The sequence below is a fragment of the Gilbertella persicaria genome (assembly GCF_025201335.1).
Source record: "Gilbertella persicaria strain CBS 190.32 chromosome Unknown B0P05scaffold_56, whole genome shotgun sequence".
Classification (NCBI taxonomy): domain Eukaryota; kingdom Fungi; phylum Mucoromycota; class Mucoromycetes; order Mucorales; family Choanephoraceae; genus Gilbertella; species Gilbertella persicaria.
Window position 1 is genome coordinate 1 of NW_026252017.1, and position 23145 is coordinate 23145.

The window sequence follows — 23145 nt, forward strand, 5'->3', positions numbered from 1 at the left end:
AAGTTTAGGAGCACATTAGTCTTTTTAGTCATTTTTTTTTCCATAAGACGATGTCTTATAAGGACATATCGTGGCTTGCTTCTGTCGATTTAGAAGACTCCTAAAAAAAGAAAGATATTTATTTTGTTCCTTCCCCTAGCGATTCGCCACCCTTTTTCATGCAAATGAAACGTCAGAGAACAAGCGTTCTGACATTGAATACATACCTTTTTATGAGTGAAGTATAGTTTTGTTTTCTCTTTTTTTTTTTCAACATGTTCAAGCCATAGTTTTGTTTAATTTGATTTATACTTTAGATAGTGCTGTCTTTTTTTTATTATTTATTATTTATTTTCTTCCTTTTAAATTTTGAAGGAGTAGTACTCGATCATTAGAGAGTAGTCATTACCCTTTTAATTTACATCATAAAAGTGTGTCTCCTATTTTATAATATTTGTTTGTTTCTTATGTAGCTGAACATAATGCATTTTGCCGCTTTTTTGATTTGAAAAAAAGGGGAGAGGGGTTAAAGGAGGACGATCCATTGAGACTACTGAATTTATATTTTCTTTTTTTTAATGAGTCAAACACTGCCTGTCCAAGTCTATTGTGCTGATACACTTTATAAGCGTTTTTTGAGCTATATTCTTCATATTTACTACAGTATAAAGACTGCTCCACCAATACACAAAGGTACTTTTATGGGATTTGGGAGATTTGTATGGATCCATGATCAAACCTCCATCACACAATTATACCATGCTGGATCATTTGGTAAAGGAAGTCTCTCTAGAAGTCAAGCTACATGGTTTACACGTACCCTAAAGCAAAACTCGAATAGCTTAGAAGATATAACGACCGAGAGACGAAAGAAAAGACGCCAACAACATAACATAGACCATAGTACATCTTCTGTTCTCAAATTGCTTGATTTTACGTTACATCAAGATGTAGAGAAATTTCAGCTTGATTTATATGAAGCCTTTTTTCTTGTGTATGGGCTCAATGCACTGACCATCCAAGATAGTAAACAGGTAAATTAAAGGAAGACAACATAATACCGTTTTATTTATACTTTTTGTAGACACCCTTATCTATCCAAGACTGTTGGCACACATTTTGTAAGGCAGACTCATCCTTTCATTTCAAATATGCAGCCTATCATTACTATCGAAGTCTTGGTTGGGTGCCCAAGAATGGCTCAAAATTTGGAGTTGATTTTGGTAAGACTGATAGGCTTTGGACAAGAGATTAACAACATCTAGTTTTATATCAGAGAGGACCATCCTTTAGACATGCAGACTATGCAGTAGTGATCATGCCTGTTTATACAGACAAAGAAGAACAAAAAAGTTGGCAATGGCTACTTCGCCTTAATCGTGTCAGTAATCAAGTCAAAAAGACGCTGGTACTATGTCATGTTACTATCCCAACTACAATTACAAGTCATTTACAGCTGAATGAGTACAGCATCAAGCAAGTGACTTATGAACGTTGGTCGCCACAAAGGAATAGAGAATAAAATACAGTTTATTGTTCTTTTGTTTCTTTCTCGTTTTCTTTTTTGTCTTGTGAGAGAGTGCATTTGACATTCGGGTTCTTTGCATCGGTAGGCTTGTTATTCTTTTCCGGCTTTATAGGCCAGTTTGATAGACTTGGACCAGATTGTTTGTACATGAAAGAAAGCGATTTTTATGGACTGTTTTTTTTTTTTTTTTTACTTCCTTTTTCTCTCTCTCTCTCTCCTATTATTTTTTCTTATGGCAGACATCTATGTTCAAGGCATCAACTCAACCATTACTCAATTACAGTCTCAACTGTTAGAGTTAAGGTAGGTGGCAAGTGAGCAGAAGTACGTTTATTTACTCCTTTGTTTCTTAGTCGAGCACAACAAGAGTTACTTGAGACAATAACAAAAGCTGAATCAAGCTCAAAATTGACAGAGGCAGAATTAGGAGGCATGAAAGCCAATGTAAGGTGAACCATAATACTAATAAAAAAAAAAAGACTAAACCTTGAATAGATGGATAAAGTAGGTCTTTATCATACTAAGCTACTCTCATTAAAAGCAAATATGTCTATGCTTTCAGGCAGATCAAAGCAACTTCAGGAAAGAGCCAACAAACTCAAATCACTCAAACTAGAATACCTATCTCAAGTAGACAGTATACGTAAAATTGAGCAAGAAAAAGACATGTCTATTGCAGCCAAGACCTTATCTCCTACTCCCAGTATACCCAAAAAAAAGAAAAAGACCAAAGCTAGACAGGTTCTTTTGGATGACGATGGAGACACAAGTCAATGGGTTCCCAAAAGGTCTCTAAGTCAAAAGGATCTTTGTCAATAAATTTTTCTGTTTTATTATGATCCATTTATGCTCTGAGCGCACGTCTATCTTCTTTGGTTTGTGCCTTGAAACCAGTCTTGATGGCAGAAACAGAACGTGTAGATCCACAGTGTTCACAAGTAACAAAGTACAATCTGTTGTCTTTGGTCATAATAGTGTTGGGAGACTTACAAGTCTTACATGTCACATATTCAACAATGTAGCGACGTAACACGTTTTCAATTTGCTTTTGTTGGAAACGACCCTTGATAATCAAACGTTGAGCACCGTCAATGGAACCAGTAGTACCCAATTCAGCAAATAAGAATTGGATGACATGATCAGCAGGACGATGAAGACGTTTACTGATTTCAGACACATTGGCAAAAATGGTCTTCTTGTTACCTTCACGATGAATGGAAGGAGGAACAATTGTGTATTTCTTCTTTTCACCTGCCAATTCAGGGTTGTTTTGTCTCAAAATGTTGAATACACGGTCAAGGAGTTCATCATAGGCGTAATCTCTGTCACTCTTGAGCCATGCTTCTTCGCCGCCTTCTTTATTGGTGGCTTCAGCAGCTTCATCTTGTTCGTCATTTTCATCTGCTAAATCAGCTTCAAATTGTGCCATAGACTTCTTCTTCTTCTTTTTCTTAAGTGCACCAAAGTCTAAATCTTCATCATTACCAGCTGCAGCCTCACCTTCAGGGGCATTCTATGATAGCAATATGAGTATAGATAGAGCCGAGATATCAATACCTCTTCAACTGGCTTAGACTTCTTCTTCTTTTTCTTTTTCAAATCAGCAAACATGGCTTCAGGATCCTCTTCAGCTTCATCTATAAAAGCGTCAAACGCGTCTCTACGTAAGTTGCTTTACCTTTTTGTTCGGCTTCAGCGGGTTCTTCAGTAGCTGCTTCAACAGGTTCGGCTTCAGCTTCAAAGTCGACCTTCTTCTTGGACTTCTTCTTCTTTTTCAACTTGGAAAAGTCGACCTATAGAAAGAAGAAAAAACAGTCAACCACTGATTTCTAACAAAAAAAAAGTTATCAATTACTTCTTCATCATCGAATTGGTCTTGAACAGGTTCTTTCTCGTTATCGGACATGAGTGCAAAAGGAGCGAGAAGAAATGGAAAAAAAAATTGAGAAGAAAAAATTTAAACCAGCTTGAAGTCTACGTCACATTGTTCCTTTTTTGGAAGACATGTTTGAAAAATAAAAGCCATTGTATAGAATGCATTCGGTCTGTCTGGTTGCCATGGCAACTATGACTACTAGGGTAGGTACTAGAACCCGCTTATGACCTAGTGTCCAAGAGCAGGACTTATTTTAGCTTAAGAGAATGGATAGACATCCGATGTGACAAGCCACCCAAATGGTTTGGGACTAAAAAAAAACAAATTCCTTTATTATGTAATACTTTCTTCTTGCATTATTTCTAATGGATATTGAAGAGGAAATAACACTGTCATATCATGTGAATACAATAAATTAAGATGGCTACTCAAATCTTGTATATTCTTGCCACTATAGACACAAAAGACACGTCTTTGAGTGTCGGTCAATGCTTTAGGGGGTGTGCGACAATAGGCTTGCAAATCTTCTCTAAGAAATGCAGGTACATTGGTCAAACTAAGGTGATTTAATTGGTGACAGACATTTAATAGTTTAGCCACTCCTTTTGTGCTTAATTGGATGCAGTAACTTAAATGGACACGCTCTAAACAGTTATAATTAGCTGCATGATAATGCACCAAAGCCTCTAAAGAAAGATCGGTCAGATTTCCACATTTGACAAGTCCAATACGCTTCAATTTAGATAGGTTTTTAGCAATCTGAATAATGGATGCATCTGTCACTTGAGTACAGCAAGCCAAATCAAGGTATCGAATTCGATTGCATTCCATGGCCAATGATGCAATTGATCTATCTGTCAAACGAGAACAATGGCCTAGATGAAGAAAACGAAGAAATCGACCCAGTTTGGCTATAGACAAGGCACCTTCATCCGTGATTCGAGGGCATTTATTCAGCACAAGGCTGCGTATTCTAGGTGCAGCATTTACAAGTGTGCTGATAAATTGATCATTGATGCTTGAAATATTCGTCAAATCCACAAATCGTAATTGTTGATAGCAGTTTTCCTGGGTGATATTAGCCTCCATAAAGGCTCTTTCTGTGATTTTTGTTTCTGCTATCTCTGGTTGTCCTAGTCGCAATTCTCGCAACTCTTGACTAGAGTCGAAAAGGGAGATCAAGACCAAATCATCTATATTGCAGTTGGTCAAATCAATCTCAAACAGCCGAGAACAATACTGCGAGAGTGATGTGACTGATTCACTGGTGATATTGATGCATTTGCTTAGTTTGACCTATGCTATTGATTGAGCTAGATTGACACAATGTATTTATGTATGCACATACCCTTTTTAGATGGACGCATTGACGAGCTAAGGCTGTCATACTTGAGTCTGTAATGCCTGTCTGCGGCCTAGACATACTCAAGTTGATTCCTTGTAGATTAGGACAACAAGAAGCTGTCTTGAATATCGTCTTGTCCGTGATTTGATTTACATCGCTAAAATCAATCGAGATCAACATGGTACCAATTTCATCTATGAGTGTGCATAGTCCAATATCCGTGAGTTTAGAGCAGCCTGCTAGTGTGAGTCTTTCTAATCTTTTGCAATACCGCAGTGCCATGACATGCAAATCTTCTATCATGGACGAAAGAGGAGATAGATTGATGCGTCGAATAAATGAAGCATAAGGAAAAGTAGTTGTTCCCGCTTGAAGAATACTAAAGAATGAATTCCAAGTAGAAGGGTCTTTTCGACTATCCAAGTTCGGTTTATACCAAAGTAGTTCTACAGCAAAATAACTCCATAACTTGCACACTTGAGCACAACAAAGTAAGTCTTGACTCGAATCCAACTGAGATAATATACTCAGTATAATTTCAGAGGGTATATTATTATATTTATGGCATGTATCTTTTTTTAAGGTTCGTGTATTTGTCATAGAAGAAGACGAAAAAGAGAAAGCAGCATTGTTGAATGTCAATAAATACACAAAAAATAACCGCAGTCACTCAGAGGGTATCACCAACAATAAGAGAGGGTTGGATTTATGCTTCTATTAAAAGAGCCAATGCTATCAGAGGGAATAAACTGCAGAATACCCGTGTCCACCTAAAAAGATATGTAGTCAAGAGAAGAAGTTCGTACAAAAAAAGGTAATAACTATTCATGATAGCGTGTGATTGGTATTAATTGTGTCATTTTGAATAGGTCCTAAAAAGTCAAAGGCTTGTTTATTTGTTGGAGATCAAGGCTCAAAGATAAAAGGGCATAGACGATATGGAGGAAAATGGAAGCAGAAACTACTCGGGAGCACAAGTATTGCATGCATCACAAACAAGTATAATACGTCCCAGACCTGTGTCTTTTCTTTCCAGAAATCAGTCCACCCAGTTAACAGAACCGAGAAGGCAACAAGAACAGTGGAATGTACTTTCTATGGCTTGAATAAGGACTGTATTTCTGTAAGGAACAAGAAGGCAACTATGTTTCGTGACCGATTGTCAGCTCTGGCAATATTGTTCGGTAGAACGTTTCCCGCATTTTCCCATTTCAAACAATTCCTAAACCGAAGAGTGCATAAGATTGATGACAGTTCTGCTACTATCAATATGGATGGTAAGTGACAACATGTCTCTAAGAATCACGTAGTTCTTTTTTCTATGGCTTAAATGAACTTTGTATCTTTGTTTGAACTTGACAGAACATTGCAGGCTATTTTCAGAGAATATAACAGCTAATTTATTTAGAAATTCATTGCTGTTCTAAACATCTCACATTTTGCATTGATAAGCATTGTTTATAGCAAGGAGTATGAAAAGATAGTCATTCGTATTGATTTATTGTCACCCGTCATTGCTTTATTCGGTATTTAGAATCCTCTTTCTCCTATCCTATCATGCTTTCAAGGCTATAGGCAGTCTAAACAATATCTCGTTTTCATTGAGTTCAAAATCACATATCAGTTCTAATATCAACTGCTCCTGAAACTAAATTAAAAAAGCTTGGAAATAAGCAACTAGATTATTCAGGCTAAATTTGAGTATCTAGTTTATCAAGAAGGGGTCAAATGGAAAAAGGCATAGTGTAAGGGCAAACTATATTTCTTTTTCTGTGAGAGATTGTAATTTTCTATGACAAGTATCGAAACACTGTTTTACCAAAGCCAAGTTTATTATCAATCAAGCTCAATGGAATGGACTCCTTGTTGTATAGTAAGGCTATTGTTGGATCACAAGCGTGACTACTCTTTTCATTTTCTCTTTCTCTTTTTGCCTCTCTTTCTTTCCGCTTTAAGATACACTCATGAGCAGTTCAGATATTCGCGACATTTTACAGATCAACCAGCCTACAGAACCAGCCCCTAAAAAAGCAAAACCTGTTGCTGAAAAGAGACCAGGTGAGACATGAATGAATAACCAATACGTTGTATATGTGTATATATATATATATATATTAATGTATTACAGATGGCATCAGTAGGGAACTATACTCGCTTATTGGAGGCACACCACCTGTAGCATTTGTTAAGCCAACATTCAAAGCAAAATACCAGACTAAAAAGAAAGCAACACCATGGTATGACCTCATGAATACCCATGATTATATTGATATCACGCTAGGAAACAGCAACCGTTTATAAACCCTGCAAGAGTAGATGATCTTGTATTAACGCATTGGGTTAAAGCAAGTGAAGCAGATAATCAAGGCAAGTAAGCAACAAAGCATGAAACAAGTGATTTATCTCTAGCTACAGATTATCCTTTTGCCAAGTTTAATAAAGTGATTGATATACTTGAATACTCAGACGAAGACTATGAAAAGTACCTTACAGGTTTGAGTATTTATGACTCGCCATAGTAGAAAATTAACACAAGTACATAGACACAGACTGGAGTAAAGAAGAAACAGATTACTTGTTTGATTTATGCCGTAAATATGACCTACGATTCCCAGTTATCGAGGATCGTTATCAATTTGAATCTAAACCAAGAACAATGGAAGACTTGAAAGATCGATATTACTCTGTCTACCGAAAATTGATTCTTCAAGGCAAAGGACCTATTTCAGGCGATTATGTATCTGATAGACAAACATTGGCTCAACAATACGCATTTGATAAATTAAAAGAAGTAGAGAGAAAGAATGCATTGATCATGCTGTTCAACCGTACCAAAGAACAAGTAGAAGAAGAAGAGGCTCTGTTTGTTGAAGCAAAGCGCATTGCCTTGAATGAAGCAAGATTATCACGTGAAAGAGAGAGTCTGTTAAACTCGCTGCAATTAGAACAAATTCAACAAATGCCCTCTACACCTAATACACCTTTAAATGCTAGTCCTGGTGGTATTTTGAGTTCTTCTCCTGGTGGTATTGGCATCACAGGAGGAACAGCAGGTGGATCAAGTGATTTAAAGAAAAAGAAAAAGACAGGTATGTGAACCATACTACTATTTGTTTCTTACCCAGTATGTCCTTAGCCGAAGTTCATGAACCTAAGAAAGAAAAACTTACGCCTGGTGTTTATGTCCGAAGTCAGAAATTGCCTATTGTGAAGCCAACAATGCAACCCAAGGTCATTAAAATCTTGGAAGAATTAGGCATTGGTCCTCGTCCTATTATGCCCACAAGTCAGATATGTCAAAAGTTTGAAAACCTACAGAATTCAATCTTGAATCTACTTGAATTGAAAAAAGTGGTTGACAAGACAGAAGCTGAACATAAAGTGAAGATACAGAAAGGAAGAGATGGTACACCCACTGCAAGAGTAAGTAATTATATAGTTGACATGTTGTATTTATAGACTGAATAGAAACGATCTGGAAGTAATGCTGGCGTATCTAATGTAAATAGAGACAAAAGAAGAAAATAAACCATCATGTGATATATTCTCTTTTTCTTTTATATATATACATGAATACTACACCTATAAGAACAATAACAAAGCCTGTTATTATTCCAGGTATTCCTTTGTTTTCATGACATTATCTTATTGTTCACTAGTGCAAATACGCTTAAATGAGCCATTTATTTTAAAGAAACAAGAGGAACAGGATAAACTTAGGCTGCAAAATGATCTTCAGTTGGTATTGGCCAAGATAGAATACTGGAAAATGAAAGGAAAAGGACAAGAGACTATGATCAAAGTAAGAATAAAATAAGTTGCTTGCCTAGGATTTAAACACGTAAAACAGCAACTCCAAGAAACTGCTATGAAATTGCAAGCAGGAATACAGCTTGATATATCTCAGGAACGCACAAAACATGATGCACTTGCTTATCTTGACCAACTGTATGTGACTGCCTCTCGACTCTATCATAGTTTGAGTTTAACTCAACATGATTACCTTGCTTATCAATTAGCTTTACTCTATGTATGTATATAGGATGTATTTTATCTGTACTGACTAAATTAGCAATGCATTAATCGACAAGGTGTTCCGTTTATTAGCTATAAACAAAGAATTGAACAACGGTTTGATGAAATTAAACTGGCTGCTAAGTCTATGATTCAACCAGACCAAATTGAATGGTAAAAGAAAAAAACAATGCTATCTTTTTCACTTTATCTGATTTTCTCCTTATTTTAGGCTTTCTTGTTTGACATTGGACATTATTTCACAAATAACGGATCCTTCTAGTTTGTTAAAATAAGGCTTATTTTCTCACAAATAAACAAAGAAGTCTCTTGTTGCAGAAATAAGGGTGGGAAAAATCGCACTATCTTTTGGGGGATATACTCTCTCTCTCTGCCCCCCCCCTCTTCTGAGTGTATGTTAAGCCCCCGTCTTCCTAAAGAGATAGAGTAGTTTCCGGTGAAAGCGGCATTTGATTCAACAAGTTGTCTATATAAATCCGTTCATCCACACCCTCTTTTTCTTTTTCTTTTCTCTTTTCAATATCTTCTTTTCTCAATGTCTCCTCCTCAAGAACCTCTTTTGCTTGAATCTTATGCTGTTCAATCCAATGTTGATAATAAAGAAATGACATTGGATACACTTGTCCAATCTATTCATCGTGTACTAGGTGATGATGGGCTTGACTCTGAGTGCATTGATGCGAATGAAATTATTCGACTGATGGAGAAATACAGTTCAAATGCTGCTGACTGGAGTAAATATACGTTATTTGACCATTCAAGAGCCTATACAAGAAATCTGATTGATGATGGCAATGGCAAAGTACGTTCGTTGTTGTTATTGTTATTGTTGTCATATTAACTTTTTGCTAGTTTAATTTGATGATCTTAGCTTGGAGCAGAGGCCAAAAAAGGTGAGAATTTTTCTTGTGTGTTTTGTTCTAAATCTTGTTTCAACTCTATAGTCCAATTCATGACCATGCTGGCTCCCATTGTGTAATGAAAATACTTGACGGAGAATTACAGGAAACTCTGTTTGGTTGGCCAGAATCAGGTGATAGCGAAGAATGTCCTCAACAAGACATCACAGCCAATAGTCTTGATGACACAAATGAGCTCAATGGACAACCATTGGCCATCGCAAGAGATACAATTTACCAGCCAAATCAAGTAACTTATGTACATGGTAAGAAACTAAAAATAAAAAAATAAAAATATCAGTCACTAACATAACATCAAGACAAAATAGGTTTACATCGTATCTCTAATCCAAGCAAAGAAAAGGGAGCAGTCTCTCTTCATTTGTATACACCACCTTATCAAATGTGTAAGACATTTGAGGAAAAAACTGGTAGGGCTAGAAGCAGCGGTGTCTGTTCATTCTACTCTATCGGGGGAAATCGTGTTTAATCTATTTATCCCCCCTCCTCTCCTTTTTTTTATATATCTTCAATAAAGCATGTATGTTATAAAAAAAAAAGTAAGAAGGTGAAGGTGTGAAAGAGAAATAAAAGAAAGAGAGAAAAAGAAGATATCTTTTGCCTTTTTCTTTTGGAGTTGCAATAGCTTCATTTTGCTACCCACTTAGCTATCAGGAAGATGGCGAGATCATTCTTTTATTTCATTGGATAGAGTGTTTCGTTACACAATTGCTCGTACTTTTTTTAAAGTCCCTTTGCCAAAAAGAATTCAGTGATGAGGCGGGAGAAAGTATTACCACATTCTTTATCTGATAAATCAAAGAATCCTCGTATACCTTAAGATATATCCAATACTTCAGTAACAGTGCTGTTTCGGTGAATATTAAACCAAAATCAACTAATTAACACATTGGACTTTTATTTGCTTCTTTTCTGCAGTTACAATTTTGTTTCGTAAGCATTTTATTTGTTATCCTCGAAATACATCTTTTATAGGGATGCATTCAATAGTAAAGCTTCCAAAATGCTAATTTCCATAAAATGAGTTGTTTTTAATTAGACATCGCAAGCCGGCTTTGAGAACTAGAAGAAAAAAGGCTTAACAATGTCAAACTAATGTATTTTGAGCTGTAGAATGCCCAAAATTAGAGTCAGTTCACCTCAAATACAAAATCTTAGAGTTACAAACCAACAAAGAGCTGGCATGAATATTTGAATGGCTATTTATAGGTCAATCCTACTGAAATTCAGGGCAACAGACATAAGAGATAGCTTATGCATTGTATGCCCTAAAATCAGATACAATCAATCGAAAATGAATTAGCTTAGGGTTAGGAGAGTTATAAGACAAATCAAAAGATATCAATCACCAGCTAAATAAACCTAAAAAAGAGGATGAAGAAAAGGAACATTGCTCTATTTTACTAGTAAAAACAGACATTCATGCTCGTTTTAGAACGGATCAAGCTTTTACTAATCTACAAGATATGTTTTCTAGCATCAATAACCACCAAGAGGTAATTTTGAATCATTCAAACATGAAAGCCATTTTTGACTCAACATGCCTTATGACACCCTTACACTTTTACATCAAAAACAGAAAATGGCTTGTAGCTCATCACACAAGCAACTTTTTCTATAACGACCTATAGTGAGAAATGCTTATCTAGCTTAGACAAATATACCCCGAATGTTAGATTTAAAAAAGCCATATAAAAAACGTACACGACGCGTGTAAAACAATATATACTATTTTACGCGTTATCTCAAAACTAGTCTTAGTCACTAGCGCGTTTTTGCTACATGTCTGCGTTTTACGCATTAAAATAAAAACCACTTTACTTGGGACACCAAGTTGACCAGAGTTCATCTTGATGCATCTTCAGATATTTTCTTGACGTTTGATCAAAATGCAGGTCCAGAGAGACCTCAAGTACCTCCAAACGCAAAAAAACATTACAAAAGTAATTTTTCGATAGCTATTGCATTCTAGATACATAGTTCAATGTTCAAATGTCATCAGGCCTGCCAGAAATGTGAAATGATAGTATTTTAGCTGTAGAAATAATTTATCTGCGCTAGTCTACAGTGTTTTTTTTTACCCCTATTGAAGACATGCCAGTATCATCAACACTGTATTTGAAAGACCAATTATAGAGGTATCTGTCAATACATACAGCCACATAGATCTCACTTTCATGCCTTTTTATATACATTGCATGATTTTCATAAGTCCCCTAAAGCATAAACGATGAGCACTATATGCAAAAAGACCCGGAGCTTGAATTAAATTTCTTGCATATTAAGCTTGAAAGTTTCTCTATACCAACAATTGCGTTTTTATCGAGCTTATAGAAAGAAGAAGAAAAGATAGAAAAGAAAAGAAACTGGCAATCAGACATTAATTTAAAAAAGTAAAGTGCAATGTTGTAACATATTGAAAATATCATTATAAAATTTAGTCAAAGCCGAGTCCTAACTGTAAAGCAAGGAAGCATACTATCGCTCTCAACAAGTGAAGCAGAGACTTAAAGGATAATAACATATATGACTATACTCAAACAGTTGGCAACTTTTTTTTTTGTGATAAGGCAAGTCTTTTTAATATGGTTTAAATAGTGATAAAGTCTTTTAGTTTGTTGTAGACGAGGGCCAACTTTTATTTACTGTGTCATAACTATGTGTATATGCATAAAAAGTTTTGTTTCAGTAAAGCAATGGCAGTAGTTTTGTGGTATTAATTGAGTTTTTAAATAGTAAAGAGCAAGCATTGCTCAGTAAATAGTAAACTTTTTGTAGTAGACCTTTTGTAGCAGACACCTTGGAGTAGACAGTAGACAGCAGATTTGTGTATAGTACTAGTCATATCAAATCAGTAACCTTGTAGTAGAATTCAGAGGATAAGCCTCATTGCTAAAGCTTAGTTCTGTTGGCTCTTTCCTCACAACAAACCTATCAGTGTTGGCAAAGAGAAACACAGGTAATGTTTGTGAAATCCTTTACCAATAATCCCTAAAGGTCTACTGTGCGTCCCTTCAAGACAATGCTGATGCGCGTTTCCCTCTTTTGGTACTTTGTCTGTCAGGAGTAGACGTTCGCGGAAGTTAGCCAACAACGCTTTAACACCATTCCATCTTCTTTCTCATATTGTAACTCCGAAAATGACGCAGTCTAAGCTGTACGCGTGTGCGTACAAATAAATTCCTTTTTACTTTTCTCTCTTACACATACAACTCTATTTCTTTTCTTTTCTTTTTGCAATATGGTGATGGAAGCCTCAATGATTGTGTAATTACTCAACTTCAATATATATATATATATACACATAGATTTGTGTATAAAATGTACTTACATTTACATAGTGTTGATAATTCTGAGTGGATGCGTAATGGTGATTACTCACCAACACGTCTTGTTGCTCAAAATGAAGCCGTCAATCTTATCTTTTCCTCTAAAACACAATCCAATCCAGAAAATACAGTAGGTCTCATGACAGCAGCTGGAAAGGGACCTGAAGTCTTGGTCACTTTGACTACTGATGTTGGCAAAATCCTCAGTGCTTTGCATGCCGTCAAAGCAGGTGGTAAGCCTAACTTTTTGACAAGTGTTCAAATTGCACAAGTATGTCATTATCTTATGAGCTTGTTTATATTCATTTATTTGTAGCTCGCTTTAAAGCATAGACAAAACAGAAATCAACGTCAAAGAATCATTGTGTTTGTAGCTAGTCCTATTGAAGCTGATGAAAAGACATTAGTCAAACTTGCTAAAAAGCTCAAAAAGAACAACGTTGCCGTTGATGTGATCAATTTTGGTCAAGAAACCGAGAACACATCTCGATTGGAAGCCTTTATCAACAATGTCAACAACAGTGATAACAGTCATCTTGTCACTATTCCACCTGGACCTCATCTTTTGAGCGATATGCTTATTTCTACACCTATTATTGCAGGCGAAGATGGTGCTGCTGGTAACTTTGGTGGTAGTAGTGGTGGTGATTTTGAATTTGGTATTGATCCTAGTCTTGATCCTGAACTTGCATTGGTAAGTATACAAGCCTGATTTGATTGATTTAACCCAATCCAGGCTTTGCGTATCTCTCTTGAAGAAGAAAAAGCACGTCAAGAAGCAGAAGCAGCAAAAAATGCAGGCAGTAGTAATACAAAAGAAGCTGAATCTTCTTCTTCCATGGCAGTTGACTCACACGCAAATGAAGAAGATGCTGAACTTCAAGCAGCTTTAGCCATGTCTATGAATGATGCCCCACAAAAAGAAGAAGATGATGAGAATATGGAAGATTTAAATGAAGATGATGCACTTCAAAGAGCACTAGCCATGTCTATGAATGATAATCAAGAAGATGAAGAAATGATGTCTGCTGTCTTGGGTTCTTTACCAGGTGTTGATAAGAATGATGAGCGTATTCAAAAGGCATTGGAAGACATGGAAAAGAAGGACAAGCATGAAGAGAAATAAATAAAAAAATAAAAAAAGAGAATAAAGTCTATGACACAATTGTGTTACACTATCCAATCAAATGATTATTTAATTTCCAGCTTTCTCTTTATCTCTTTCTTTTTTTTTTTTGGTAATAATGAGTAGCTCGCTAATGAGTCCTGCTCCTATAGAGGATCAAGCTAAACTTCTTGATGAAGTATTAAATGTAGTCAAAGTACAAGCTCATCTTATGAAAAAATGTTTGGTAAGCGTGTTTCTTTTTTCCCGGGAAAAAGAAAAGTCTAATGTTATCTATAGGAAAACAACAAGTTAATGGACGGTTTAAAGCATTGTTCCAACATGCTTGCTGAATTACGTACGTCTGCCTTGACTCCCAAGAACTACTATGAACTCTGTAAGTAAACACAAGTTATTTATACAGATGCTGATAAAGAAAAAAAAAAAAAAGATATGTCTATCTTTGATGCTATGCGACACTTGACTGCCTTCCTTACCGAGGCTCATACTGCTGGTCGTCATCATTTGGCTGATTTGTATGAGTTGGTACAATATGCCGGCAACATTGTACCTCGTCTTTATCTTATGATTACAGTGGGTTCTGCTTATATGAGTATGCCTGATGCACCTGTACGTGAAATTATGAGAGATATGATGGAAATGACTCGAGGTGTTCAACACCCAGTGCGTGGTTTATTTCTTCGGTACTATCTCAGTAGTATGACGCGTGATTATTTGCCTGTAGGTGAAGGAGATGGGTAAGAAGACTAAAAAAAAAAAAAAAAAAAAGATTGACTTAAAGTGACATAGACCTGAAGGCAATGTATTTGAATCCATTAACTTTATTTTGACCAATTTCACTGAAATGAACAAACTATGGGTTCGCTTACAACATCAAGGTCATTCTCGTGATAGAGAGAAGCGTGAAGCAGAACGTAAAGAATTGCGTATCTTGGTTGGCACAAATCTTGTTCGTCTTAGTCAATTGGATGATATTGATCTTAAAGTATACCAAAGAGACATTCTTCCTGGTATTTTGGACCAAGTTGTTAGTTGTCGTGATGTGATTGCTCAAGAATACTTGATGGAAGTGATTACTCAAGTGTTTCCTGATGAATTCCATCTTCGTACACTTCAACCCTTCTTGTCTGCTACTGCTCAATTACATCCCAAAGTAAATGTGAAGCAAATTATTATTTCTTTGATTGATCGTCTGGCTGCCTTTGCTACTCGTGAAGCAGAAGGAGAAGAGCCTAATGAAGCCAAGAAACAAAGAGAAGCTAATATTCGTCGTATTGCTAATCAAAGGAAGAGAAAACTTCAAGGACTTCAACCTGAAGAAGAAGAACAGGAAGAGGTAGAAGAACAGAAGGCAAAAGAAGAAGAAGAAGAGGACGAAGAAAAGGAAGAGAAGAAAGAAGAGGAAGAAGAAGAAAAAGAAGAGGAAGAGAATGAAACCAGTGCGATCCTTGAACAAGAAGAACAAGCCGAAGAAAAGATTGAAGACAAATTACAAGAAGTTGAATTGGAAGACAAGCAAGACATTCAAACAGGTGATATTGCTGAACAAGAAGAAGAAAAGGAAGATGTTAAGAAAGTCCGTGGTATTCCTCAAGATGTTGAACTCTTTATTGTCTTTTGGGGTCAAATTGTTGAGCTTGTCAAGGCTCGTCCTGATTTAACAATTCAAGACTTGACTGCCCTTCTTGTCTCCTTGATCAACCTTTCATTGTCTTGTTACCCTGAAAAATTAGACTATGTTGATCAAATCCTTGCTTATGCTAAAGACAAGGTGCTTGAGTACTCTGATTCTCCTGATCTTCATTCCAAGGCTACAGAGGCTAACTTGTTAGCCTTGCTTTTAGCCCCTATTCAACACTATAGCTCCGTCTTGTATCTATTGGCCTTGGCAAACTATCAACCCTTGTTAGCTCTTCAACCTTATGGTACACGCCAAGCTACTGCTTATGCCGTTGTCAACAGTGTATTAAAGAATGCTACTATGATCGATATCCCTGAAGATGTACATGGTATTTTGGATCTCTGTGATGTCTTGTTGCGTGACCAAAAGGATTCCCCTGTGCCTGCTTCAGCTGCTTCTCAAAACTCATACGGTGGTAGACAAAGAGCTGGCTCATTGAGTTATGAACAAGAAGAATTTGCCGAAAAGCAAGGTTTACTTGCTAGAATGATTCATTTGTTTAGATCTAATAGTGAAGATACACAATTCTTAGTAAGTTGTATGGACTCATGGTTGAATATTCATCGTCTATTAGCTACTATCTGCCGCTAGAAAGCAATTCGGTGATGGTGGTGATCGTATTCGTTATACTTTCCCTCCTTTGATTGTGTCTGCTGTTAAACTCGCTCGACGCTATAGATACATTGAAGAACAAGATGAAATATGGGAAAAGAAGACATCTACCCTCTTCCGTTTCATTCACCAAGTCATTTCTACTTTGTATCACAAATGTGAAGTAGCTGACAACTGTCTTCACTTGTTTTTGTTAGCAGGTCAAAGTGCAGATGAATGCGGATTTGAGGAAATTGCTTATGAGTTTTTTGTGGAAGCATTTACTATTTATGAAGAAGCCATTTCTGAATCTCGCGCTCAATTCCAGGCCATTACTTGTATCATTGGTGCACTTCAACAAACTCGTGTGTTCTCAGTCGATAATTATGATACATTGATCACTAAGGCTGCACTTCACAGTTCCAAGTTGCTCAAGAAGCCTGATCAATGCCGTGGTGTCTATCTTTCTTCTCATCTTTGGTGGGCTACTGACCGTGTTGAAGCTGATGTACCTGAGAATGAAAAGGGTCTTTTTAGAGATGGCAAACGTGCACTTGAATGTCTGCAAAAGGCATTGAAGATTGCTGACAGCTGTATGGACCCTGTTACAAATGTAGAGTTGTTTGTTGAAATCCTTAATCGATATGTCTATTATTTTGAAAAGGGCAATGATGCAGTAAGTGATACATATCTTTTTGTTGCTGTTGTGTTATTGACTTTCTATTAGGTTACTGTCAAGTATTTGAATGGTTTGATTGATTTAATCAACACTAACTTTGGCAATATGGACAATCCTGATCAACATCCTCCCACTGCTACTTCCTCTGCTCTTATAGAACATGAAGGACCTATTTCTGGCTATGTTCGCCGTCATTTCCGCGCTACTCTCTTACACTTGCAGAACAGAAAAGAACAATCTGCACGCACTGAATCTCAAGGACCCAAATATGATGAATTAGATCTTGGTGATATTTAATAAAAATAGGTTTATTATTTACATCAAATCTTCTCTGGAAAACGTGAGATTTACTGAAAAGTCTCTCCTAAACTCTTTACATGCTTCGTCATGGTAAGCAATGTCTATATCCTCTTTCTTTAGATAGACTACATTGTTTGACATGATATATACAAAAGTCGCATTTAACCAGAAACTAAACAGAATCTTTCCCTTTGTCTGATAATATCAGTCAGTAAATAATGAAGCATTTTTTTATCACTTACATTTAAAAAAGCAACTTGAAAATCACCTGTGAAACATTGATTTGACATTGTGTTTATCAAAATCGTATCAAGTGTTCGATCAATTTCGCTCTAGAAATTAAAAATTAAATTATCATGCCATTTTTTTTTTTCTATGATTTAATACCTCGGTTGATTTCTCATAATGGATACAAACCCCATCTTCTTGATGGACACGTAGCACAAATTCTTTATTGTTCTTTAGGCTTTCTGGCAGATCATGCACTACAACTTGAGCAAGGCGAATAGACTTGTCTTTATTTGATTCATAAAGAGTTGCGTGCTTTAACATAAAGTCATAATATTCAACATAACGAATCTGACTTGGAATTGTGATTCCCTGTTGATAACAAAAAAAAAAAAAAAAAAGAGTCAATAGAATAAGTTGGTCAATGATATTACCTTCATATTATGTGTTCTTTTTTCACCATAGATTTGAATGGCTTCTGTCGCATCTTTTGCTAGTCCAGTATGGAGCATTAAGGCAGCAATGACTGTGCCTGTTCTTCCTTTGCCTGCTTTACAATGAATGGCCGCAATATTATCTGGATCACTTTGCAGCCATGCTGCTGCATCTGAACAGAATTCAACTAGAACATGAAATGGAGGTGCTTGATGATCTAGAAAGGGGTAATTGGCAGCTATAAAGGCATATGAGTAATTGTATGGTTTATAGATCTCTATACCATTTTCAAATCTTGATAAATCATATTGCTTTTCACGCCGCCTATGTAGACCCTGTGTTAGATATGTTTTTATACAACATAGCCTTACAAGTTATACACTTTATAATGCCCTGAATGTCTAGTATCAAGAAACCTATTTTGAATTCATGTAAATAACAGCCAAAAAGACAATGCTTTCTTACCTTTTGACTTGAGCAAGTGAGTTTCGGTACAAACCTTCTAATCCACCAGAAGGGTATGACATTGCAATGATCCTGTCCGTGATGTCTAAAACAAAAAAGTTGATCAGCAAAAACAATAAGGTTGTAATACAAGGCATACAGCTTAAATCAAGGTTAACATCTCTATCAATATATCGTTTCCTATTTTCAGAAACAAGAGAGCGTATTGAACTAATCATAATTATTATTTTTTTTTTCTTAAAGAAGGAAAAAAAAAGAGATGAAAACGTATATGTATTTAAAGAAGTATATAGAAATGCTTCGCCTCGTGTGTTTGTATCAGGCTACATATTTTCTTTCTAGATTTTGTTCAAGATCAACAATGGCCTGATATTGGTCTCTTTATCTTTCTGACTTGTTTATGCTGGCCTTTAATTTGTGGTGTGGCACTGTGGTTACATTTGATATACTACACAGCATCAGAATAGTACATACAAGCTACTCAGGGTTTGTGTTTGATAAACCAGAAAACTGGAATTCCATTACGTATATTTCCCATGAAAACAAAGGCTTGCTTCTAGGATAGATAAATCCTCAAGAAAGTATAGATGATGTGCTTGTATAAAACCTGTCAATTTTAGATAGTGTTCCATGCCTATAAAAGTAAAAGTTCCACTATATGTAATATACAATGCATAATTCCTTCTTTTTTAGTACTTCATTCATGTAACGTTGTATCATCAAGAAGAATAAAGTAAGTTGTATTGATGAGCAAGGATGCATTCATTTAAGCTGCTTCATGTGACCGAATGCAGCTGAGCTGCGTGGTTACAAAAAGTTACCTTGCTAATTATATCCACTTGTGCTACATACAAAAAGAGCGCGCGCGTTCTGCAAGTTAGTAAGCAAAGATGAAATTGAAATGCTAAAATCAGGGGCCACAAGGGAAAAGACTTTGTCTCTCTGAAAAAAAGAACATCTTCAAGAGTATCCATTTCTCTGATAATCATAGATTGAAACAATTGTTTCTTTTATCATATTATCTCAATGGTCTAAAAAGGATAGACACATTTAGCCCCTGTTCTTTGCTCTCTCTCTCCCCCCCCCTCCTTATCAACTTGAAATAAACCAATAGTTAAGTTTTATTACATTAGATAATTTTAGTGCATAATTATTTATTCCGCAAGTCAGGTAAATTCAGAAAAGAAATAGCTTATGTAATTATTATAGAAGAAAGTGTAGAGTATGATTAGTTAATATTACAAGAGGGTATGATGATTATTATTTAGTTGCAGTAGAAATAGTAGGTAGATTAGCTTCATTATCAGAAACCTTCCACATCCACCAAGGACCTCCATATTCTTCGTCACCCCATCGGCCAAAAAGACCCATTGGCCAAGCAAAACGGCCAGAATATTCCCATGTTTCGCCAGAGTCTATATAGGTTTTTTCCCATGTCACTTGGCCTTCTTCAGTATCATCTACTAGCCCAGTGACAGTAAAATTACCGAGGTTATCAACACCAGTGCCTTCAAATCGAGTTAAGGGGCATGTCTTGAGATGTTTAGAGGGAAATTGGTCTCTTGATTGAGTAGAGCAAGAGGGCAATGAAGAGAAATTGATAGAAGTGGCAATACTGTTGTTGTTTAGCTTTCGTTTCTTTCGTGGCTCGCCTTCTTCTACATTGGGCTCCTGGATCTTGTCGTCCTCTTCATCATTGAGCCATCGAGATAGCCAAGAGGATTGATGAATAGGTTCACCAGAGGCGTCTTCAAGAGGAACGATTTTAATAGTAATACGCATAGGACCATCAAACCAGTCTTCAGCGGCATTTGAATCGGTTGCGGCATGATTTAAAGTGCTACTGTTGCTACTGTTACCATTGTTGTTGTCTTCTGAGTCATCGGAGTCTTGAAAAGTATAGTAGCCCATCCACTCACCTTCAATCAGATGGGCTTCACTCACAAAATAGCTAGCAGAAGCAAAACCAGAGTCAGCATAGATGTTGCTCAAGATAGTAGGACGAGATTCAATGGAGCGTTTTTGTTTATCTTCCCAGCCTTGTCGGGATTCTTGTAAACTAGCAAAAAACAAGTTTCTTTCATAACGCCGTAAGAATTCAACATCAAATAATTCAGAGTGTAAAGGGAAAAGAGGAATAGGAATGCAACCAGGAATAGCTTGATAAATATTGGGATGGTTGGCAAAAATAGTGGTGAAGAAAAGGTGGAATACAGAGGCTAATGGGTCTTGGGCAGGATAAAATGAAGTATTAACTAATGTTTGCTGTTGTTGTTGTTGTTGTTGTTGTTGTGGTTGTGGTTGTGGTTGCTGCTGATCAACCGGAGAAGTCCAAGAATGGAAATATCTGAGAGGCGTATGTTGTGTAATAAGGGCGTCTGCTTCAAAATTATAGGCAAATTGACTTAGTTCGTTTGATACAATGACATCTTTTGAACAAAAGAATCGAGTGATTGAAAAGTCTATTACAAAAGTGGGTTAGTTTTGATTGGTGAACTTTTCTTTAAATGTAGGATACTTGCCATAATTGACAAGCAAAGACAGAATAGGTAACACCACAGGATAAACTTCTCGATCGCGGTAGAGACCCAATTGAAATAGAGTACCAGCAGCATATTCAACTCGATAGTCTAAAAGATGGGGAATGTTGTATTGATCTATCAAAAAAAAAAAAAAGGTGTAAATATTAATACATACCAAAACATGCTACTTACCATGTTCAGTTAATATGTCCCATATGATTTCCCAATCAATCTTGTCTAACAGTTCGATTTTTTTCGGCTGGAGAGCAAATGAGCGACATTGATAAAGAGCTATAGATCGCTTTTGAAGCACAGCTTTCCAGTTAAGTGTATGATTCAATCTACGGCGATAAATGGCAGTTGTATCAAAACGGTGTTGAAATGCGCGAGGCCATAGGGTGTGTGACTTCCAAGGGTCTTTATGTACAAGGTGATATAAATATTTACAACATTGAGAGAGTTCTAATAATGACGTTGGGAACAATTGATGATGATGAGTCGATTCCAAAGCGACGCAGGTGATAATTTCTAATAAAAGTTCTTTTGGTAAAGACAGTAGCATACAAGTCGAATTTGACTGCCAATTTTTGTAGTTTGACATTATGATGTGCATAGATTGTTCATATAGAATGAAAGAAGTGAACAATAAAAAGAAAGTAAAAGAAAAAAAGAGAGGTAAAGAAAAGAGAAAGAGAGAGAAAGAGAGAGAGAGAGAGAGAGAGAGAGAGAGAGGGGGTTAATATGAGAAAAGAGTTGAAAAATATTTTTGTAAGTGTAATTAGGGTCTAGAATACGATTACTTAAAAAGGGTAAGACTTGGGCTAGTGGAATTCCACCAAGAGTAGCTCATTTCCTCTTTTGCTCCTGCCTTATCCCTTTTTACGCCATATTGAATTACATATGTGTTTGAGAATTAGACTGAATTCTTCTCCTTTTTAAGATATCACCAATGCTAAATTTTTCCAATTTGTTCCAATCACATCATTACAGGAAGGCTCTTTTTTATATTTCAATAAAATTACCATAATGGGATATTGTCGGATAGACTTATATAAGGCAAATACAAGCTATTTTCTTCTTCAACACTGGTTTATTGGCTTTAGGCAGCACTAGATTATATCTCAATTCATAAAATAGAGCAAAATTAATGCCATTTCAATAGACTCATTATTATTTATACTTCTACGTGTACCTTGTGTTACAGTTATTGTGCCTCAAACAAATCATAAAATCGTACCATTAGCCTGTATAACTTCTTTAAGGCCCAAGTAGTAAAATCGGGTTTCATAATTTATTGAATACACGATTTTGATTAGTTAAAAAAATATGGTACGAGGAGTGGGAAAAAAAAAGTTTAGTGTTTGGCAACACACTCTTTATTTCTTCTTGCTATGTGCATTAGTGTATTCTGCATAAGCTTGCAAGAAAAGAAGGAAACATGCTAAAATGTATAGAAAACCAAACTAGTATAGTCTATATGAAAAATTTTTTTATACATTACAGAAAATCTCAGAGTTGTACTACTTGGAATTGAAAGGAACTTGGTAAACCAATTAGATGATATGACAGTTCGTTTTATGAATAAAATGATATTTTACCTGTGCTATAAAATGCATAAAAGGTGAGTCATGTTTGCTATGGCGATTTAGCATTCGTTTTATGAAGAATCTTTGGCTCTCCTGAATGCAATTCTTTTGTCTCTGTTTACGGTATTTCATCTTTATATGGCTGTAAAAACACGTATATTTCACATAAAGATAAGGTCAATCAGCAATTGTAGTTTTAGACTTTCATGTGTCTGTTTTGAGGCTGACAATTCCTTCATCAATTGAGTTGATCAAGCAAGACATTATTCCCTTGTAGTATATTTTATCAGCTTAGTAGAATCCTCTATAGCTTCAATGGTTGCTTAAAAGACAATTCTACAAGTGTAGAAATACTCTGATTGACTCATTGCAAAACCGTCGCTTATAACCAAGTTTATTTATTTTTATTCAAGGCTTTTGTTGTTGGGCTATTTGCAAAATTGTTCTATTTTATATTCGTCAAACGGACATGTTTCAATTTAAAAATGGGTCTAATAAACTGTATTTTGCAATATAGGCG

General features: G+C 36.0%; 11 protein-coding genes across 11 annotated transcripts; 7 read left to right on the top strand and 4 right to left on the bottom strand.

The window, feature by feature from the left end:
- Positions 1-557: 557 nt before the first annotated feature.
- B0P05DRAFT_591290 (tRNA intron endonuclease) lies at positions 558-1501 on the top strand (the record flags this gene model as incomplete). Its single annotated transcript, XM_051582890.1, has 3 exons — positions 558-1013; positions 1064-1202; positions 1245-1501. The coding sequence occupies 3 exons, from the start codon at positions 558-560 to the stop codon at positions 1499-1501; spliced, it is 852 nt and encodes a 283-aa protein (XP_051430523.1).
- Positions 1502-1739: 238 nt separating this feature from the next.
- Positions 1740-2326, top strand: B0P05DRAFT_591291 (uncharacterized protein; the record flags this gene model as incomplete). Its single annotated transcript, XM_051582891.1, has 3 exons — positions 1740-1810; positions 1861-1951; positions 2003-2326. The coding sequence occupies 3 exons, from the start codon at positions 1740-1742 to the stop codon at positions 2324-2326; spliced, it is 486 nt and encodes a 161-aa protein (XP_051430524.1).
- On the bottom strand, positions 2318-3432 carry B0P05DRAFT_559890 (domain found in IF2B/IF5-domain-containing protein). The gene is made up of 4 exons (XM_051580320.1): positions 3363-3432; positions 3186-3300; positions 3065-3144; positions 2318-3020 (listed from the first exon to the last, which is right to left on the bottom strand). The coding sequence occupies exons 1-4, from the start codon at positions 3411-3413 to the stop codon at positions 2352-2354; spliced, it is 915 nt and encodes a 304-aa protein (XP_051430525.1). The 5' UTR covers positions 3414-3432; the 3' UTR covers positions 2318-2351.
- Positions 3433-3686: 254 nt separating this feature from the next.
- On the bottom strand, positions 3687-5328 carry B0P05DRAFT_559891 (uncharacterized protein; the record flags this gene model as incomplete). Its single annotated transcript, XM_051580321.1, has 2 exons — positions 3687-4679; positions 4732-5328. 2 exons carry the CDS (start codon positions 5326-5328, stop codon positions 3717-3719), a joined length of 1560 nt encoding a protein of 519 aa, XP_051430526.1. The 3' UTR covers positions 3687-3716.
- A 292-nt stretch (positions 5329-5620) lies between these two features.
- B0P05DRAFT_459236 (uncharacterized protein) lies at positions 5621-5905 on the top strand (the record flags this gene model as incomplete). Its single annotated transcript, XM_051573984.1, has 1 exon — positions 5621-5905. A coding segment is annotated over one exon (285 nt), but the record flags the coding sequence as incomplete, so codon positions are not given.
- Positions 5906-6692: 787 nt separating this feature from the next.
- On the top strand, positions 6693-8920 carry B0P05DRAFT_591294 (uncharacterized protein; the record flags this gene model as incomplete). Its single annotated transcript, XM_051582892.1, has 10 exons — positions 6693-6786; positions 6857-6965; positions 7010-7077; positions 7138-7221; positions 7272-7817; positions 7865-8151; positions 8197-8209; positions 8388-8530; positions 8579-8758; positions 8801-8920. 10 exons carry the CDS (start codon positions 6693-6695, stop codon positions 8918-8920), a joined length of 1644 nt encoding a protein of 547 aa, XP_051430528.1.
- Positions 8921-9298: 378 nt separating this feature from the next.
- Positions 9299-10152, top strand: B0P05DRAFT_581625 (RmlC-like cupin domain-containing protein; the record flags this gene model as incomplete). Its single annotated transcript, XM_051582118.1, has 4 exons — positions 9299-9565; positions 9616-9656; positions 9708-9928; positions 9983-10152. 4 exons carry the CDS (start codon positions 9299-9301, stop codon positions 10150-10152), a joined length of 699 nt encoding a protein of 232 aa, XP_051430529.1.
- Positions 10153-12867: 2715 nt separating this feature from the next.
- B0P05DRAFT_559928 (uncharacterized protein) lies at positions 12868-14200 on the top strand. The gene is made up of 4 exons (XM_051580322.1): positions 12868-12950; positions 13025-13283; positions 13329-13706; positions 13749-14200. Exons 1-4 carry the CDS (start codon positions 12925-12927, stop codon positions 14136-14138), a joined length of 1053 nt encoding a protein of 350 aa, XP_051430530.1. The 5' UTR covers positions 12868-12924; the 3' UTR covers positions 14139-14200.
- Positions 14201-14256: 56 nt separating this feature from the next.
- Positions 14257-17386, top strand: B0P05DRAFT_591296 (vacuolar protein sorting-associated protein 35; the record flags this gene model as incomplete). Its single annotated transcript, XM_051582893.1, has 6 exons — positions 14257-14364; positions 14418-14514; positions 14569-14875; positions 14928-16350; positions 16394-17086; positions 17138-17386. The coding sequence occupies 6 exons, from the start codon at positions 14257-14259 to the stop codon at positions 17384-17386; spliced, it is 2877 nt and encodes a 958-aa protein (XP_051430531.1).
- A 9-nt stretch (positions 17387-17395) lies between these two features.
- On the bottom strand, positions 17396-18826 carry B0P05DRAFT_283509 (protein-tyrosine phosphatase-like protein). Its single transcript, XM_051573438.1, has 7 exons — positions 18657-18826; positions 18518-18602; positions 18424-18468; positions 18052-18376; positions 17777-17989; positions 17632-17721; positions 17396-17584 (listed from the first exon to the last, which is right to left on the bottom strand). The coding sequence occupies exons 1-7, from the start codon at positions 18733-18735 to the stop codon at positions 17405-17407; spliced, it is 1017 nt and encodes a 338-aa protein (XP_051430532.1). The 5' UTR covers positions 18736-18826; the 3' UTR covers positions 17396-17404.
- A 798-nt stretch (positions 18827-19624) lies between these two features.
- On the bottom strand, positions 19625-21753 carry B0P05DRAFT_600058 (uncharacterized protein). The gene is made up of 3 exons (XM_051583218.1): positions 21232-21753; positions 21040-21174; positions 19625-20979 (listed from the first exon to the last, which is right to left on the bottom strand). Exons 1-3 carry the CDS (start codon positions 21650-21652, stop codon positions 19778-19780), a joined length of 1758 nt encoding a protein of 585 aa, XP_051430533.1. The 5' UTR covers positions 21653-21753; the 3' UTR covers positions 19625-19777.
- Positions 21754-23145: the final 1392 nt, after the last annotated feature.

What these genes read in the sequence shown, in the direction of transcription:
- B0P05DRAFT_559890 (XM_051580320.1), bottom strand. Translation starts at nt 3,413, where the DNA reads ATGTCCGATAACGAGAAAGAACCTGTTCAAGACCAATTCGATGATGAA. An exon ending in ACCAATTCGATGATGAAGAA is followed by an intron (nt 3,301 to 3,362) that starts GTAATTGATAAC and finishes TTCTTTCTATAG; the next exon opens with GTCGACTTTTCCAAGTTGAA. An exon ending in CGCTGAAGCCGAACAAAAAG is followed by an intron (nt 3,145 to 3,185) that starts GTAAAGCAACTT and finishes ACGCTTTTATAG; the next exon opens with ATGAAGCTGAAGAGGATCCT.
- B0P05DRAFT_559928 (XM_051580322.1), top strand. Translation starts at nt 12,925, where the DNA reads ATGGTGATGGAAGCCTCAATGATTGT. An exon ending in CAAGTGTTCAAATTGCACAA is followed by an intron (nt 13,284 to 13,328) that starts GTATGTCATTAT and finishes ATTTATTTGTAG; the next exon opens with CTCGCTTTAAAGCATAGACA. An exon ending in TTGATCCTGAACTTGCATTG is followed by an intron (nt 13,707 to 13,748) that starts GTAAGTATACAA and finishes AACCCAATCCAG; the next exon opens with GCTTTGCGTATCTCTCTTGA.
- B0P05DRAFT_283509 (XM_051573438.1), bottom strand. Translation starts at nt 18,735, where the DNA reads ATGATTAGTTCAATACGCTCTCTTGTTTCTGAAAATAGGAAACGATAT. An exon ending in TGTTAACCTTGATTTAAGCT is followed by an intron (nt 18,603 to 18,656) that starts GTATGCCTTGTA and finishes TTTTTGTTTTAG; the next exon opens with ACATCACGGACAGGATCATT. An exon ending in CATTATAAAGTGTATAACTT is followed by an intron (nt 18,377 to 18,423) that starts GTAAGGCTATGT and finishes GGGTCTACATAG; the next exon opens with GCGGCGTGAAAAGCAATATG.
- B0P05DRAFT_600058 (XM_051583218.1), bottom strand. Translation starts at nt 21,652, where the DNA reads ATGCACATCATAATGTCAAACTACAAAAATTGGCAGTCAAATTCGACT. An exon ending in GGACATATTAACTGAACATG is followed by an intron (nt 21,175 to 21,231) that starts GTAAGTAGCATG and finishes TTTTTTTGATAG; the next exon opens with ATCAATACAACATTCCCCAT. An exon ending in GTCTTTGCTTGTCAATTATG is followed by an intron (nt 20,980 to 21,039) that starts GCAAGTATCCTA and finishes CTTTTGTAATAG; the next exon opens with ACTTTTCAATCACTCGATTC.